The sequence below is a fragment of the Cucurbitaria berberidis genome, assembly GCF_010015615.1.
Source record: "Cucurbitaria berberidis CBS 394.84 unplaced genomic scaffold K460scaffold_6, whole genome shotgun sequence".
Taxonomy (NCBI): domain Eukaryota; kingdom Fungi; phylum Ascomycota; class Dothideomycetes; order Pleosporales; family Cucurbitariaceae; genus Cucurbitaria; species Cucurbitaria berberidis.
This window is the reverse complement of record NW_024468940.1, coordinates 737,206-753,006: the sequence shown is the minus strand read 5'-3', so window position 1 is coordinate 753,006 and position 15,801 is coordinate 737,206. Positions and strand designations below refer to the sequence as shown.

Genomic DNA, 15,801 nt, shown 5'->3' with positions numbered 1-15,801 from the left:
ACCCCTCGAAAGGTGAAAGCTCTGACGCCCCGCTACGGGAGCTTGTATTCCTTCCTCACCTCGCAACATCCTCTGATTCACCAGAACGAATATGGCTAGTTGTAGTCCACATTCTGCAGAGACCTCACCGTCTAGGCCTTCCCGGGCTTGGTTTAGGCAGACTCGCAAAACAACTCCAAGGCGCTCAGCCCCGTGATCGAATCATGCCGGCTTCCGCTCATCTCATTTTACTTAGCGCACGTGGCTGAGCGTCTTGAATTTGAAGCTTGGATCCTCTAGCACATATCATACACGCAGACGCGGAGTCGAACCGGTCACTCAATGTCGACACTCGCCGAAGCAAAGTTCGAAAAAGCAGCCAATTCGATCTTTGCCTAGTTGCATGAGCTGAACAAATCAGTTCAGCTGCACGTGTGGATTGGTCATAAGGCCCGTCGACGTGGCTCGCACGCGTCAGACAACACATCTTTACTGGCCCGAGTGTTGACTGGGCTGTATTTTGACATGCGAGATGCAGGTCTTGATCTCTCCTTCATGGACTGTGCCACCGCCCGCTCTTACACAGCATTTCATCATTTCTTTTCCTATATCACGTTAGTCAAAGCTTTCAACCGCGTAATTCTTGCTTCTCATTTGTTGGTAGCCGATCGCTCCACGAAGGCGTTCAATGATACGCAGGGGCGGATTGGCGTTTCCCTAAATCGAAGGCCCAGTTCCCCACAACGGGCGGAGGCTGAGCCTTTCTCATAACCGAGAAAAGCATGGCTTGGACGCCTATTCAAAGCTCTAGCACCACGGGTGGGATTCAAATGGGTCTATGCGCAGCTGGTTTCATTTCACAGGCAGGTATATCTGCTGCCTGAACGCCCGGTTACTAAGTTTCTGTTTCAAGGATTTCTTGATTAAGTCAACAACAGCCTGGTTATGAACAACGTATTTCAGCTTCATATGGCGTAGTATTCCATTCGTATTTCATAAACGGCCCGTCAGCCTCGATCCACTCACGAAATCCGTACACTTACATGACCCCAATACAAACTTAAAGCTTCCACAGCCGAACCTCGTTGTCAATACGTTCAATCTCTCTCCAACACTACTCGTCATGGCTCCCACTCCGACTAACGGAGACCTTGCCGCCGACCCCACATCCTCACCAAAACCAGAGTCGGGCTACTGGACAAAAGCAAACATCGCCGTGACCACCGTCTTCGCTCTCCTCGCTCTGGGAGTCTTCCTTGCCTTGATCCTATTCTACCTTCACCGAAGAGCCCAGAAGAAGAAGCTTGCCAAACCACACGCAGACAAAGCTGGCTTGCTCGAGAATGAAGACAAGACGAGCATGTTCAGCCGGCACCGAGCTAGCAGCGTAACAGTATATGTCGACTCGGAAGTCGACGAGCAAAGCAAGAGAGCTAGCCAAGAGACTCCAAGCAGGATCCCGATTCAAATCACACCGGTGGAAGAAAGCAGGGATCCGATAAACAACAAAAGGGGAAGCACGGGTAGCGGCGTCAGTGCCATGAGCAGGAACACCTTGAGCACCATACTGCTGAGCCCAATATCACCGCATATTGAAGACGGTGATTTGATGCAGCCAACGGGCAGGCCACGAAGCACGAGTTCATCGAGCCAAAAGGCGCGATACTATCAGACAACACCCACAAACATCGAGATGCCACAGATTCCGAAAATTATTCGAACACCCTCCGATGATGAAACGAGACGATGAGAAGGCCGGGATGAAAAGGGTATCGTGCATATGATCTATTGTCAGGAAGATCACTTAGGTGACTGGGGAGCGGGGGTAGGACTTTTGTATATTTCTTGTCAGGCGTTGCAGTTGCAGCCTTATGTTTTTCATGTCTTTCACTTTTCAGCATGATCCCGTTTAGCATTTACGATTACCCTCCTAGACTCCTGCATACATCACAACAAGCAGTCGAGTCAAAACCCTCGAAAAACAATACACATTTCAATAACAAGCTTGCGCCCATTTTCAGCCTTTCTCCTCCCAATGTTTCAGGATGTTGCAGCGCATGCCGCATATGACGAGATTTGGCCCCCAAACACGTCCCACCCAAAGAGATCATCACACTAGCAGTGAAATTTCAACGCCTCTCGGGTGATTCGGAGTAAGCAACCCTTTTCCTAGCGACTTTGCAGCCCCTTTGTTGCCGCGCATTCGCATCCGCGCCTCTTTGTCCAGTAGCAACACAGTCAACCGGGGCTACAGATACATTTTGACAAGTTTAGAAGATGCTGTTACTGGAATTTTCGGTTCATCTCTCCCGAAGGTGGTGGCACAGCAACAGAGCACCTGATCGTAACCCAGCCGTAGAACTAAGCTTTGCCTAACCTGCGGCTGTGCCACGAGCAAGATCACAGATCCGGGTATAGCACCACGAGCTGTCGTGATAGGTGATCGTGCGTTGGGATGCAGCATGCATAGCCACGCTTCCTGATGATGTCCCACAACCTCGTGTAAGTGGAGCATGGGAGGACACGATCCTGTATCAACCCAGCTGAAGTAAGGCATATTTCAAGCGGGTATTTAGACAGCTTGAATAATGTACACAGTATTGCTGAGCCTCCCAAGGGCCGTAAAATATCGCTCGATCGCCAACGAATTTCTCTACTCTTGTAGGAAGTACCTCCAGGCTTTGAAGTAGGCCTACATTACAGCTTTGACTCTGTCTTCTTCTCTTTAGGCACCATCAAGCGGTTCAGTTCCTCCACAAATCTCCCATCTAGCACGCTCCTCTCCCGCCCTGTCTTTCCTTCCCACTCCTTCTGCGTTTTTACCTCCCAATCCCAGTACCTCGCCATCTCCTTCTCTACCCACTTGGCAATATGCTCAGCACTCTCCTCCACTTTCTCCATCGGGATCAAATGACCCGCGTCTTGCACCATAACATTCGCTACCCGGCCTCCAGCCCGGCCGCCGCTGCCGCCAACGCCAGACCCTGTCCTGGACATTTTGTCTTCGATGATGGCAGGATTTGTGAGGGAGGACAGACTGCCGAAGATGTAGAATACAGAAGGGCGAACGTGAGGAAGTTGGTTGAAAACAATTGTTGATTCGCCGCGGTAGAAAGGTGTTTGCGGGTCAGCGTAAGGAGTGAGATCTGGGTGAGTGCGCCGATTGAGCGTCGAATTGCTAAGAGTGAAGTCTGCGGATGAGATCTCTGTGTCGCCTGGGCGAGCGGCAAAGTTGGATCGAAGGAAGGTCATGACCTCGTGATGTTTCGTTGTTGTCAACGTAACCTCGGGTGCCTTCGCTTCCGGAAACAGCTTGGTTGGAACATCGCGCAGCCCGTGCTCTACCCAGCGCTCGAGAACCCGTGGATCCCAACTCTGGTAGAATTTACTTTTCTGGAAGCTTTTAGCTGCTTCTTCCCGCGAGGGCCATCGCTCGCGGCGCTTGGCGGATGCGTAGGCTGGCCCGACATTAGCATTGAGATGGACTCTTTCTGCGATGACAGGGTCGATGAGAACCAGGGTTTCAAAGAGGCGCGGGTGCAGGAGAGCAAGATTGGTGAGTTGGCAACCGCCCATACTGTGCCCTACGCCAATTAGGGGGCGCGGCATTCGGGCGCGGAAGTGGTTAACCATGTTAAGGAGATCGCGACTGTGGTCGAGCCAGGCAGCTGTTGCAAGTAAGTATGCAGCCACTTCATAGGATGTCGATATACGTACGGTCGTTTCCTAGCTTATCCTCATTCAACACACTACTCCATCCTTGATGTACGACATCTGCTATCCAAATGCCACGGATACCGAAGCCGTGCTGTCGACATATCTTCAGGAGTTCATCCCATAAGGGCTCATACAGCTCTTTCGGAAAGCCATTGGCATGCGCCCCAATGATAGTAATGTCCCCTGGTCTTGGGCAAGGATTGTTGAGCGGGGTATACTGCTTGACGGCTATGTGCAGGACCTCTTCTTGGTTTGTTGCTGTCACTCTAGGGAAACCACGGATATGGGAAGCTTCTATTGTATGCTCGTCTATCCGGAAGAGGTCTGAAGACATGACGGACCCAACCCGAGCGATTTGCTCCTGGTGTCGTAGAGTCGGCACCGGGAAGGGTTTATTTCCTGAATGAGCAAGAAACGAAGTCTAATTAATGGAAAGATATTCGAGTCGATGATGTGAAGAAGCCCAAAATGCTTGAAGGTGCAAGACGTCGACTTGTACCGATGTGTCGTGACGAATTGCCGGCACCCAATCTGGGGACGAATGCCGAGGTCCACGGGTCAATCTCCACACCCACAGTCCAAAAGCTGGAGAACATTCCGAATTGCAGATGACGTCTTACCATGGATAGTAAGACGTGAGCCTTAGCCCCAAAATTACACTGCAAGTAGGGAGCCGTGCCAGTATGCGTCTGGGCAACATGTCGAAGACCAACTACAACAGGTGTTGGGTGGGGCGCGCAGAGATCACGTGAACACACGCGACTTGGGGAAAGCGCGACCTTGTCAAGTATACGCGCATCGCGCTTTTGTCCTAACAGAGCGTCACGCGCGCACTCACGCAATACACGGCACTTTACCCCCCACGGCAGCCATGGAGGATGTAACCATGGTAGAGGACTCACCGGGTCTCTTCGAAGAGCTCAGCTTTACGATTATCCCCAATGGTCTATCCGAAGAGCGCCTGAAGAAGGTATTGCGACGCGTCTGCATGATATAGAAGTACAGCTAACGCGTCATACAGATTGAGACCGACATAGCAGCTTCGAATGGCACCATCATACCCTTCGACGCTCCCAAAGGCCGTATCGACCGGCTCAAAGAAGTTGCCTACATCGTTTCAGAGACGTCAGACTTCCCCGACTACTACCGCGCCCTCGACTTGTTGATACACGTGGTGAAGCCAGCATGGGTTGAAGCGTCCTTGCAGGCCATGAAGGTCAAGAACCCTCGGACATATAGCCCAGATCCCGCCCTTTTCATGAACGAGGTAGTCATATGCTGCGGAAACATACCAACGGGGGACAAAGAGGCAATTGAAGGCGGAGTACTGGCTATGGGCGGCCAGATTGCTCCCGCGCTTTCGAAGCAGGTTACACATCTCATCGCACTGGATCTGGACGACCCACGGTGTCAGCTTGCTGTTAGCAAGAGGCTACAGGCTATGATGGTTCTGCCACACTGGTATGACACAAATTCAAAGCGCCAGGCGACCTAAAGGCTAATGCTTCTAGGTTCGATGACTGCCTCAAAGTCGGGCGCCGCATCTCCGAGCGACCTTACACACTGCCCGACCCTGAAATTCTTATCGTCGAAGCTGGCGCTATTCCTTCTACCCGAACAAGCCCACAGATCCGAGATGCGACAACGCCAGATCCAATACATGACTCTATACCGTTAATGCATACTATTCATTCGGAAGCGCCGCGTGCGATCAAAGCGTTTGCGGACAAGCGCCTCATGTTCGGTGACGATCTGAACCTTAGCAGCAAGCTCCTGAACATTTTCACGGGTATGATCGAGGCTGGCGGTGGTAGCGTGACGAATAAAGTTACCAAGGCAGACATCTACATCTGCAACTATCGAGAAGGTCCAGACTACATCAAGGCATCACAGGATGGAAAAGATGTGGGCAATCTGGGCTGGCTATACTATCTAATCACACATGGTGTTTGGACGAACCCGATGCGACGGATGTTGCACTACCCGCGACCACGCCGTGGCATTCCTGGCTTCGAAAAGTACAAGGTTAGTATATCTAGCTACACCGGCGAAGCGCGGGTCTACTTGGAGAACATGGTGAAGGCCTCGGGAGCCGAGTTCACAAAGACGTTCAAGCAGGACAACACACATCTCATCACCGCCCACAAGAACAGCGAGAAATGCGAGGCTGCAGCCGAGTGGGGCGTCGACGTTGTCAACCACCTCTGGTTAGAAGATAGCTACGCCAAGTGCAGGGAGATGCCGCTCACAGACAACCGGTACACGTACTTTCCCCCACGGACAAACCTTGGAGAAATACTGGGCCAGACCGAGATCGATCGAGATGCTATGGACAAACTCTTCTTCCCGGAATCTCGTAGGCCTGCGAAAGCCGTGAAAGCCGCAGTTAATGTAAACGTGGTGCCAGCATCGAGCCTGCCAGTAAGGAAGGAAGCACATGAGACGGTCGATCATAGCTCACCTGTGACTGATAAGACTAAGCGCACAAAGTCAACTGGGAACATGCAGACACCGCTACCACCTCGGCATTTAGATGGTAAGGAGAACCTAACACCAGGCAGTCGAGGAGCCAAGGACCGGGCATTATCGAAGCTCCATGATGCAGCGCCTGATATTGCGCAGTTTGAGAAGGAGATGAAGCGTAAGGGCGGCGTGATACATGGCGGGCGGCGGAGAGTAGAAGATGAAAATGAAGACCGATCCAAGAAGGGGAAGGATCGAGACTCTGTTGCAAGCAAACGCTCGATCGATGAAGTTGACGAGGACGGCGAGGATGAAGTGACCGAAGACGAAGTTACAGAGGCTCCCTCGAGGTATAAGAAGGCTAAGAAGAGCAAACTCACACCCATCAAATTCCGTATGCTAGTCACAAAAATCGAGCGGTGGATCGATAACAGTGAGAAGGAGTCCAAGGACAAAGCACGTCTCCGGGAACTCGGCCTCTTTATCACAGACGACTTCAAAAAGGTGGACCTCGTTTGCGCACCACAACCCGTACGGACCAAGAAGTTCATCGCAGCGTTAGCTTGCGCTCCTACCCTCGTCTCAACATCGTACCTGGACTATGCGCTCAAACACGATAAGCTTCCGCCGGCGCAGAAGCACCTCCTCGAAGCTAGGGACTTTGAAGAGGCGAATAGCATCCGGTTAACGGAAGCAGTCGAACGCGCGAAGCAGAATAAACATCGCCTGCTGAAGGACTGGACTATCTTTTGCACGGAGAATGTTGGTGGTGGATTTGACACATACAAGGACATTATTGAAGTGAACGGCGGCAAGTGCTCTTTGTGGAAGGGTCGAACGACGACCGTTACAGCATCAAAACGACCACTCAACACATCGGACACGGAGGTCAGCCAGAATCAGGAAGAAGACGAAGGTGATATTCTTTACCTCATTTCCGACCCGGACAAGAAGGAATTTGCCAATTGGGCCAAGTTCCGCGAGCTTGCGAAGAAGCATGACATGAATCCGCGCATTGTAAAGACGGAGTGGATGCTATTTGTGGCTATGGCGCAGTATGTGCATTGGGATCCGGAGTGGGAGTTGAGCGAAGATGTTGTTAAGGCTGCGAAGTAACTATCTCTGACTTTTAGAACATGACGCTGACGACAACGGGTAGAGCGACAGGCGTTCAGGCACAGGAATCGGGTTTCGAGCTGCATATCGGCGGTTCTTTGAAACATCATCATGTTCTTGATATTTCAGAGCACATAGGAATAGCGAAATCATTGCGTTGGTAGCAGTTATATGGACCCTCACAGCTATCAGGTCTGGCATTAGCTCACTCAGGAACTAAGCCTTTCTTCCCGCTCTCTCATGTATATTGACAATGCGTACCTGCCGAACTTAATGCATATACATGGCCACAGTCCCATCACGACCAACCAGATCTTCACCTTCGAGTCATCAAATTACTCGACTTCTCCAACGCGTGTCTCTACTCCTTCTTCCCCTCCCCCCGCTCCGGATAATACCCTCCTGCAAATTCCAAACTAGCGCCCTCAAACTTGTCCGTCTTGATCCTTTTCCAGCCACTCCACGGCATCCACCCGTTCTTCTCAAAGATCTCCACCTCAACCGTCGCAATAAAGCTCTCAATACAAGTATTCTTCCTGTGGCCATCTGGAAACGGACTCGCAAGACCAAACCAGCCCGGCTCCTTGGGTGCATGGGCTTTCAACTCGAGCTTGTGGAAGTAGTTAGACACGGATAACGAGAAGGTGCGGGACTCCCAATCGTTCGTTGTGCTCATGAACGGGCTCAGAATGTTGAGGTAGCTGACGGAGAAAGGCGGTACAAAATCCAGGTTCAGCGCTGGCGAGCGGTAGCCCAGCATGTAAGCTGTATTATATAGGATCTTGCCGCCGGCGAGGCAGATGCCGCGGTTTTCAGACGCATCCCAGGCTTGTACCCACATATGCGCTTCGGGGAAACTGTTTGCCCAGTTTTTTTCCTGGTGGATGGTTGCTCTTCCCTTGCGGTCTGCTGTGGGAAACGTGTCGCCGAGAGAGGGTATGGATAGCGTATACGTGCACGGCGAGCAGAGCGAATGTACATGCCAGTGTAGCGGTAGCGGGAGGTTGATGATCCATCCTTCGGGCGTGGATTTGTCGGCTCCCCATGCTGTGTAGCTATCACCCTGTGCTTTTAGACTCCAGCTCCCATCGTCAGCTTGCAGGTCGTAACTGGTCGTGCCATCCCCCTCGGCCCTCATGACTCCCATGCCTGCGATCCTCAATTCGAACGCCTTGGTCTTCTCGTTGGTAGTCACGCGCTCTATGTTGTCGATGAAAAGCTCGCGTTGGAATATTGGCTTTCCGGAAGCTGGGTAATATGTGAAGGATACCATGTGAGGGCGTGATGAGGCATTGGGGACAGAACATATGATGAGCGCGATGTGGGAGCCGCTGGCGAAGTCGAATTTGGAGTAGAAGCCTTCGAAATTGGCGCTGTGGTGGGGGGCGTAGTGCTCCATCACAATTCAAGGCTCTAGGTAGGTGGTGGTGAGTTTGTTCTAGATGTTCGCGGTCTTAGTGTTGTTCGCCTCGTGTGTCTGTCATGACGTAGACGGATACACTACTTGGCACGCTGAACCGAATGTCATCATTGCATACCATAAGAGGATTTTCGAGCCACGTGAGCAGAGATAGTTTGCAAGTTTCTCCAGTCGCCCACTAGGAACACTTCGAGGTGCGTCAAAAAATCCTCATTGTGTCCTTTGTGTGGCCAAAGTGAACCGTTCATTATACTTCCAAACGTACAAACGTAAGCAAAAGCTAAAAGATAACTCATTGCCCGCACATATCTCGAGCCTTCCGAAACAATCTGCCACAACCTCGATTGTTTCAATAGTCATCAAACTTCGTACTCTCCGGTGTTTGCCCGTCTCACGACGGCTGTCAAGCAAAGTCCTGGTGATCACTCAGATTAGCATTTTCAAGCATTTCAGGAAGCACGTGGACGCATGGGATGAACCGACCCGCTCTTCATTTGCGTACATCGATTTGCTACTGTGAGGTTTCGCAGCTCAAAGCGGCGCAGAGTTCGTCTGTAGCGAGTACAAAGCCGTGATAATAGAGTTGTTAAGACCGTCTCTGAGGTCTAAAAACGGACGAAGAGTCTAAGATTAGAGACTTCAACCTTTGTCCTTAGTAAAACAGCTTGTCTTAGACACATTTGGCCACAATTGTTGTTTCCTGGTAAGGTAGCTACTGCGCGTTGTGTGTCATTTGATTGTTGCTGCTATAAGTTTGTATTCTGACCCCCCTTTTCTTCTCATCTACGAAGCTCCCTCCCCTACAAAGATCTCTCTCTCTCTATTACAACGGCTCACCCGATACAGCTTAAACCTTCCAATTACACCTACCACAGAACGACCACGAAGATGGCGACCAGCGGCGATGGCAGTTCTTCACGCCCAGACTGGCACCTAGTCTACACTGAAAAGCACGTTGATGGCACGCACAGACTTGCTATCCAGATTGATGGCAGTATCCTAAAAACACTTTTTCGACATTCATTCTTCCTCGAACAGCAATCTGGGACTGTGCAGCACCGCTTGTCCAGGTATTCCAGACACCAAGTCGTGAAGGAGCACGGCTGGTTCAAGGATATCGATACCTTCACCCACGTCTGTCTCAACCAAAACATACCTGCACAGGCAACACCGGAAAATCTAGAAGAGGAAATCGAGATATTTGATCTCTGGAGATCCGCCGTTTTGGTGACACTCGCAACTAGCCACCAAACTCTCTGGGCTCCCAATGATGGCAATACGATCTAATCATTCCTCTTGTTCGTGTTCGACATACTACACACAAACACTACACATAAACTATTGGACAGGATCGAAAAATACATAGATAGTTCTCTACATAGCCGAATAACCAGCATGCCTTTCCAACTGCCTGAATAGTTCTCTTTGCTCAGAGTATGGATCTTCGAAGCTCTGTGCGACATCTTCCACAAATTGACAACGTATCTCCCAGTTTACCTCGTCACCGTGACACATATTGATGCATCCATCGATAGTTACAGCTTGCATCCAAGCAGGATACCATCCAGACTCAGCCCAGTCGATCAAGGTAACCTCCCAGTCTTCAGCATCCTGTTCTGAAGTCTGAAGCTGTCGGACAATGATATTTTGCATTGAAGGGTCCATGTGAGTGAAGGTAGGCTGGATTCCTTTGCATTTTGTCAAAGTGCTTTCCAATCTAGACAAGTGAAGTTCTGCATCTGGAGAGAAATCTTTAGAGTTGCCAGACATTACCGCTGTTATTTGAGCAGAAGTGTACGCGGCCGAGATGAAATCTTCGTAGGTTTTGTACGGGCCACACATCTCTTTTCCATTGCTGCGAAGGGGTAAGGAATTCGGATTCCAGCCTTGGTTGTGCACTCTCCCGTAGTATCCCTCCGAAGGAATTGAGCGGAGGAGGCGTAGTTGCTCGCACAATTTTGAACAGATCTTTGTACGTGCCTTGTCACTAAGACTTAGCCATTTTTTAGAGGTTAACATCTCGCCTTCGATAAACTCTGTTACCATGTAGTAGGCTGGAGAGGGCTTTGTTTCCCGGGCGAAGACTGCGTATACCGTAGGCGTACGGACCTGGGAGTTTGCTTGGAGGAAGAGTAGGTCTTCTGCTTCCTATTCATGGTTAGTCATTGTAGTGGAATATTCAAGACTGCTTACCTGGAGTATAATCGGATTATAACTCATCTTTACAACACACGTCCCAACCTTGCAGACGTCTGAAGAAGCACCTCCTTTGAGTCTGTCTTCTTTCATGGCTCTATCAATCTCGTCAAACGAGGGTATGCGTGGGTGGCTCGACGCTTCGTACGGAAGTTGCAATTTCGTCCAGGAAGACAAGGGCATAGGAAATGACGCCAACTCTTTCAGATAGGTTGGGAAAGCCTCATTGAAAGTCTGCACATTGAAGTGCTCTTGGAGAATTTCTGTTTTGGAACGCATTGCAAAGTGTCGAAGTGCGTATATATGCACACCAACAGAGATGGGAACGTGGGTTTTATATTAGATCCTGGAGAATGCCCTTTATCAGCATAAGGCGCTCGTTGTGATCGAACGCTGCATGTCGATTCTTTGTTTTAGCACATCGTTCCTTAACTTGGCTGAACGTGCCATTGAGGATTGCTTTGTTCTCTGAGCTTTCTTTGTGCCGAGTCTAAATCGAGGTTGAGGCGTGTTGTGTTCTCCAAGATTTCTTATGTCCCGAGTGCGGTCTGAGGTTGTAGTATCGTGGTAGCATCACACAGAGCACCGCTGATAAAGAAAAATAGGTTCACAGGAGCACGGCAGCAAATATAGCACAGACATATCAACTATTAGAGAGCCCAAAGGTACTAATTGCAGGATTCTCTGCTCTCTTCGAAATCTACTTCTTTTGGAAACTCCTTCACACTGATGAAGGCAAGTTTACTCAGCTCCTGGATCTCGCAGTCAAGCCTGGCATTGATGAGAAGGCAGTGCTGTAGCTTCTGGGGAATTTAGTTATTGTAAGTGACGGATTCTAGGGGACATCTACTTGCACTCTTTACTATAGCGAGAATATGAAAAAGCAATTTAATAACTGTTTGCATCCAAGTCAACTTGTACGTTCTAATATTACGCTACCACCGACGCTAACTTAATTCCCATCGTAAATAGCATCTGGTCAGAATGTCACCTACTACCCCCAAAATTAGCAAGATCTCCCTTGCTTCATGTCCAACTAGTAAGGTGGAAGGTTCTTGAGTAATTGTAGTTGGGACCAGCACAAGTTCAGTCTCGACTTTGTTTCCATTAGCGTACTTTTTTCTTTGTGAGGCTGCACATAACTTTCAAGCTGGAAGCTTCCAATGAGTACAAAGAGATCTGCTCAAAATAGATACTCTTATCCACCGTCGGCACCCGACACCACCCTTGTTCATTTCATATTGAACTCTACGCGGAGACGTGATATCGTGCTTGACTTCCGTGTTTACTTCTACATAGGCACGCCGCTCGTGGACCTTGAATATTCCGCGACGGGAATCAGGCACTGTATTCGTCTTCATATTATTCAAGTGTATCGAACCTCCCAGAACGAATAGGTAGACCACCCCATGATTTGGCTGGCAGCAACAGGCCGCCACCAGGCATCAATGTTCACATGGTATGTGCAAAAAATCGAAAGGTCGAGATGGCGTCGTTGATCTGATCAGGTGTGAATATTGACGACATTAGATCAGCGGGAACAAGCGCTCTGAAACAAGGTAAGATGTCTACATCCTTGAGAGAGGAATGGAGCTTTAGCAACGAGTCTTCAGAAGCGCAACAACGAGCATGAACAAGGAACCGTCGACTTTCCCTATCGGGTTTACATGCCCTTGTGTCTGTACATGTACTATTATTGTTGGAAATGGAACGGGCTGAGCCTGGCTATGAGCGTTTTCGAATGTCTTCTTGGATGTCGCTGTATGCGATTGTTGGCAGGATCCCCCGAGACTGCTGCCTAGAGTGGGACGTGCCTCTGCTTTGACTTTTGTGATTTCGTCCCATCCTTGGCGCTCAGACCCGCACGAAGGATGCACAAAATGTAGGCCTCTCAATGCGATTTCAGGTGGCAAATCGCAATGAGGCCCTTCTTGACGACTGCCCCCGTGCCTCAATGTAAGAGAAAGCTGCAGCTCAACAGTTGCACCACTTGAGCTCAACAATTTAGCTTAGCCAATGATCGAAATCCTATGCTGTCTGTTGAGCCACCATTGAACACGTAGCAGTCCGTGGTTGGCTTCACAATCATCGCGCAGAGCGATCCTCGGGACAAGAGATAAACCGATAAAGCATGTAAGATGCGCGTTCTGTACAAATAGAACGGTTTTGAAACTTAGCTAAAAATGTACGCCACCACTGAGCGCTTCGGGCCACATCCTCAAAAATCGTCCGAGGACGGCCGACGGAAAAACTTCTTCCTCGAGCTACTGGCAACAGAGGCCTGAAAACTCGATGAAAAAGTCGCGTACATCGGAGGTAGTGCAAGACCGACGACACTGTGCCAACGAGTATGAGCAAGCCCAGTGACCCATTGACTAGTTTCAAAAATAAGAATAATCTTAAAATGTTTCCGTAGAAACGTTTCAGAGATTAAACTGGGCCTGTTAGCATGCTGGTGATGTGGAGATGGGGGGGAATGCCTACCTGAAAAGAACAGATACTACACTTGATCTAAGCCAAAAGGCAAAGAGAGCTAAGGAAGAGAAGAGGAGGGCGAGGGAGGGCGGGTTTATATAGCGACGGGTCGCTGGCTCGTGCGGGCTCGCTTAATTTGCACGTGAGCCCGCTGCCTGCGGTAGAATGTCGGCGAGTCTCTTGGAATGCCCGTGCAGTACTGACTGTGGGATGCATGTGCTGCCTTCACCTCGACGTCCCGTGTTGGTAGCCTGGAGGTGGTCGGAGTAAGTGAGGTAAGTGGTGAAATCCCGAGAGGTCGGATCTGGCATACGATGCAGTTAATCTACGCGCCTCTGGCTGCATATTGGCCAACTTCGCGCTGCTCGTGCGTGCGATATCGTTACTGTCGATGCACGTTCATGAAGGGCTGCTAAAGCAAGAGCAGGGTTCCCTCGCCATCCCAGGGACGCCAAAATCGTCTCAGACATGGCACAATCCTTCTGGCGCCTTTCTTGTGACTGGCGAAGCTCCTGGCCTGTCCGAATGCTCCCGTTGTTCGTTGTGGCGTCTCATTCTCAACGCACACGTGACGCTGTTGTTCATCTAAGCTTCAGACCCCGGTCCCGAAAGAGTTGGTGGAGCTACATGGATTGCCTTGTGTGGCTGTGGCATCGGGGCGCTTCGCCGCAGGTCGCAAACTAGGCCTCTAGCGACCGCAAACCTGGGCCGAGCCTCGCAAGGCGTGCGTGGAAGCGGACATCGAAGCCCTGATGCTAGCGAATTTAAAACTAACTTCCTACTCGATGTCACAAGGCAATAGCCTGTGCGAACGAAGACATTTGGTAGAGCCGAATTCAACACTACAAGCCTGATCATACGAGAGCTTCTATATTTCCGTCGCTGTAATGATGAGTGCTCTGACAAGTTCTTCACGGCAGATGGATTCTCGGCATTCCCAATGCCATGAACGCACAGATCAAACCATCCCCATTCTGCGCCTGTTCCGGCATTTGTTCTCGCACTAGACCCTCCTATAGCTGCGGATTCTTTATTAATTGGAGATGAAGTGATTTGAAGACCGAATCTGAAACAGAAGAAGAGCCATGTTGCAACACCGCTTTTACGATTTGCAGAGAGCTTCCGAGCTTTACAACTTATTCTTCTCTCTCATGTCAATACGCATGGATATCTGAACCACCCTGATAACAACGAAGCTCGACCGATGTCGTACACCACGAACAACTTACAGTCAGCTGTACTTGCCATCCTCTTGGCCGAATATGCGTACATCCCAACCACGCGTGACCAACAGATGGCAAGCCGAACCCTGAATCATCCTCACCCGGCGCCTGATCCGGCATGCGTTCTAGCATTAGACCCTTCTATTTTTATAGAGTTTTATATGGACAACAAGATGGGGTATCACAAAATAGACACAAATAATACCAACCGATAAATCCCCTCTACCAGTAAGGAAAAAACACGAAAAGCGAGATAAAATATAGGTATACACAGAAACGCCGGTCTCGTTTGTTGCGGGTGGTCGATACTCGACCTCGGCAAGCACAACGGCCCGCCCCCCTAATAGACTATGAACGATAATACATCTAAGATTCTAGCTTAGATCAAAAGACACCGTTCAGCCGCTACTCATCCGATGCATAACGTAGATCCAATCGTTCGGTAACCTTGCGGGTAGTGTCGCAAACGACGAAACTGGAAGTAGGTGCAAAACCCGTGATGCCACGCTCTCCACTTCCAGAAACGGTCACTTGGGGGCAAAGGGCTCCATCAATAGAGAAAAAGGGCAGAAGGGCTGAGCCACGCTTTGTTACCCAACGCCCGTTTCAACGCTCGCATTGCTCCGCAGATAAGGGCGCTAGGCATTCTTTGTAAGGCTGGGCTTTTGATTGGATGTTGGTTACGCAGAACAAGCGAATGTCTATTAAAAAGGCTACTAAGGTAGATCAGCTAATAAACTATTTCAGCCAATAAACTACTTTAATAAAAGTTACCTATTTGTAAAAATAAGGCTATAAAACTACTAATAAAAATTATTATTATAAAATTTTTTAAAGTATTAATAAATAAACGCTTAACGTACTTCTATAACAAGTAGTTAGTTAGGACAAGTAGTTAGTCTTTACTAAGCCCCTACTAAAACCTACTATTACTTATAATATATTATAATAGATTAACATAACAACGCGTTACTAGCTTAGAAAAAATATTAAATATAAAATATAATTTAAGCTATTAAATAAAATGCAAATTTTTTAATTTATTGCGCTGCAAAATACTATAATATATTTAAATTAATACTTAAAAGATAACTTGCTAGAACTACCTTTTAACGCAACTATATACTTAATTTAATAAAGCTTACTATAGTAAAAAAAAAAGTAATTATTAATTATATACTTAATTTTGCTGTAAGAAAATACTTGCCTAAG

General features: G+C 49.2%; 6 protein-coding genes across 6 annotated transcripts; 3 read left to right on the top strand and 3 right to left on the bottom strand.

Annotated features, from left to right (window-relative positions):
• Positions 1-1,102: 1,102 nt before the first annotated feature.
• Positions 1,103-1,729, top strand: K460DRAFT_295871 (uncharacterized protein; the record flags this gene model as incomplete). Its single annotated transcript, XM_040929593.1, has 1 exon — positions 1,103-1,729. The coding sequence occupies one exon, from the start codon at positions 1,103-1,105 to the stop codon at positions 1,727-1,729; it is 627 nt and encodes a 208-aa protein (XP_040783453.1).
• A 734-nt stretch (positions 1,730-2,463) lies between these two features.
• Positions 2,464-4,242, bottom strand: K460DRAFT_347279 (alpha/beta-hydrolase). The gene is made up of 2 exons (XM_040931341.1): positions 3,697-4,242; positions 2,464-3,647 (listed from the first exon to the last, which is right to left on the bottom strand). Exons 1-2 carry the CDS (start codon positions 4,028-4,030, stop codon positions 2,677-2,679), a joined length of 1,305 nt encoding a protein of 434 aa, XP_040783452.1. The 5' UTR covers positions 4,031-4,242; the 3' UTR covers positions 2,464-2,676.
• A 325-nt stretch (positions 4,243-4,567) lies between these two features.
• Positions 4,568-7,275, top strand: K460DRAFT_410282 (BRCT domain-containing protein; the record flags this gene model as incomplete). Its single annotated transcript, XM_040937355.1, has 3 exons — positions 4,568-4,666; positions 4,718-5,157; positions 5,208-7,275. 3 exons carry the CDS (start codon positions 4,568-4,570, stop codon positions 7,273-7,275), a joined length of 2,607 nt encoding a protein of 868 aa, XP_040783451.1.
• A 361-nt stretch (positions 7,276-7,636) lies between these two features.
• K460DRAFT_294901 (uncharacterized protein) lies at positions 7,637-8,674 on the bottom strand (the record flags this gene model as incomplete). Its single annotated transcript, XM_040929520.1, has 1 exon — positions 7,637-8,674. The coding sequence occupies one exon, from the start codon at positions 8,672-8,674 to the stop codon at positions 7,637-7,639; it is 1,038 nt and encodes a 345-aa protein (XP_040783450.1).
• A 909-nt stretch (positions 8,675-9,583) lies between these two features.
• K460DRAFT_410280 (uncharacterized protein) lies at positions 9,584-9,982 on the top strand (the record flags this gene model as incomplete). Its single annotated transcript, XM_040937354.1, has 1 exon — positions 9,584-9,982. One exon carries the CDS (start codon positions 9,584-9,586, stop codon positions 9,980-9,982), a length of 399 nt encoding a protein of 132 aa, XP_040783449.1.
• A 141-nt stretch (positions 9,983-10,123) lies between these two features.
• On the bottom strand, positions 10,124-11,277 carry K460DRAFT_436368 (uncharacterized protein). Its single transcript, XM_040938410.1, has 3 exons — positions 10,889-11,277; positions 10,534-10,843; positions 10,124-10,383 (listed from the first exon to the last, which is right to left on the bottom strand). Coding segments are annotated over exons 1-3 (594 nt in total). The 5' UTR covers positions 11,171-11,277; the 3' UTR covers positions 10,124-10,381.
• Between the last annotated feature and the right edge of the window lie 4,524 nt (positions 11,278-15,801).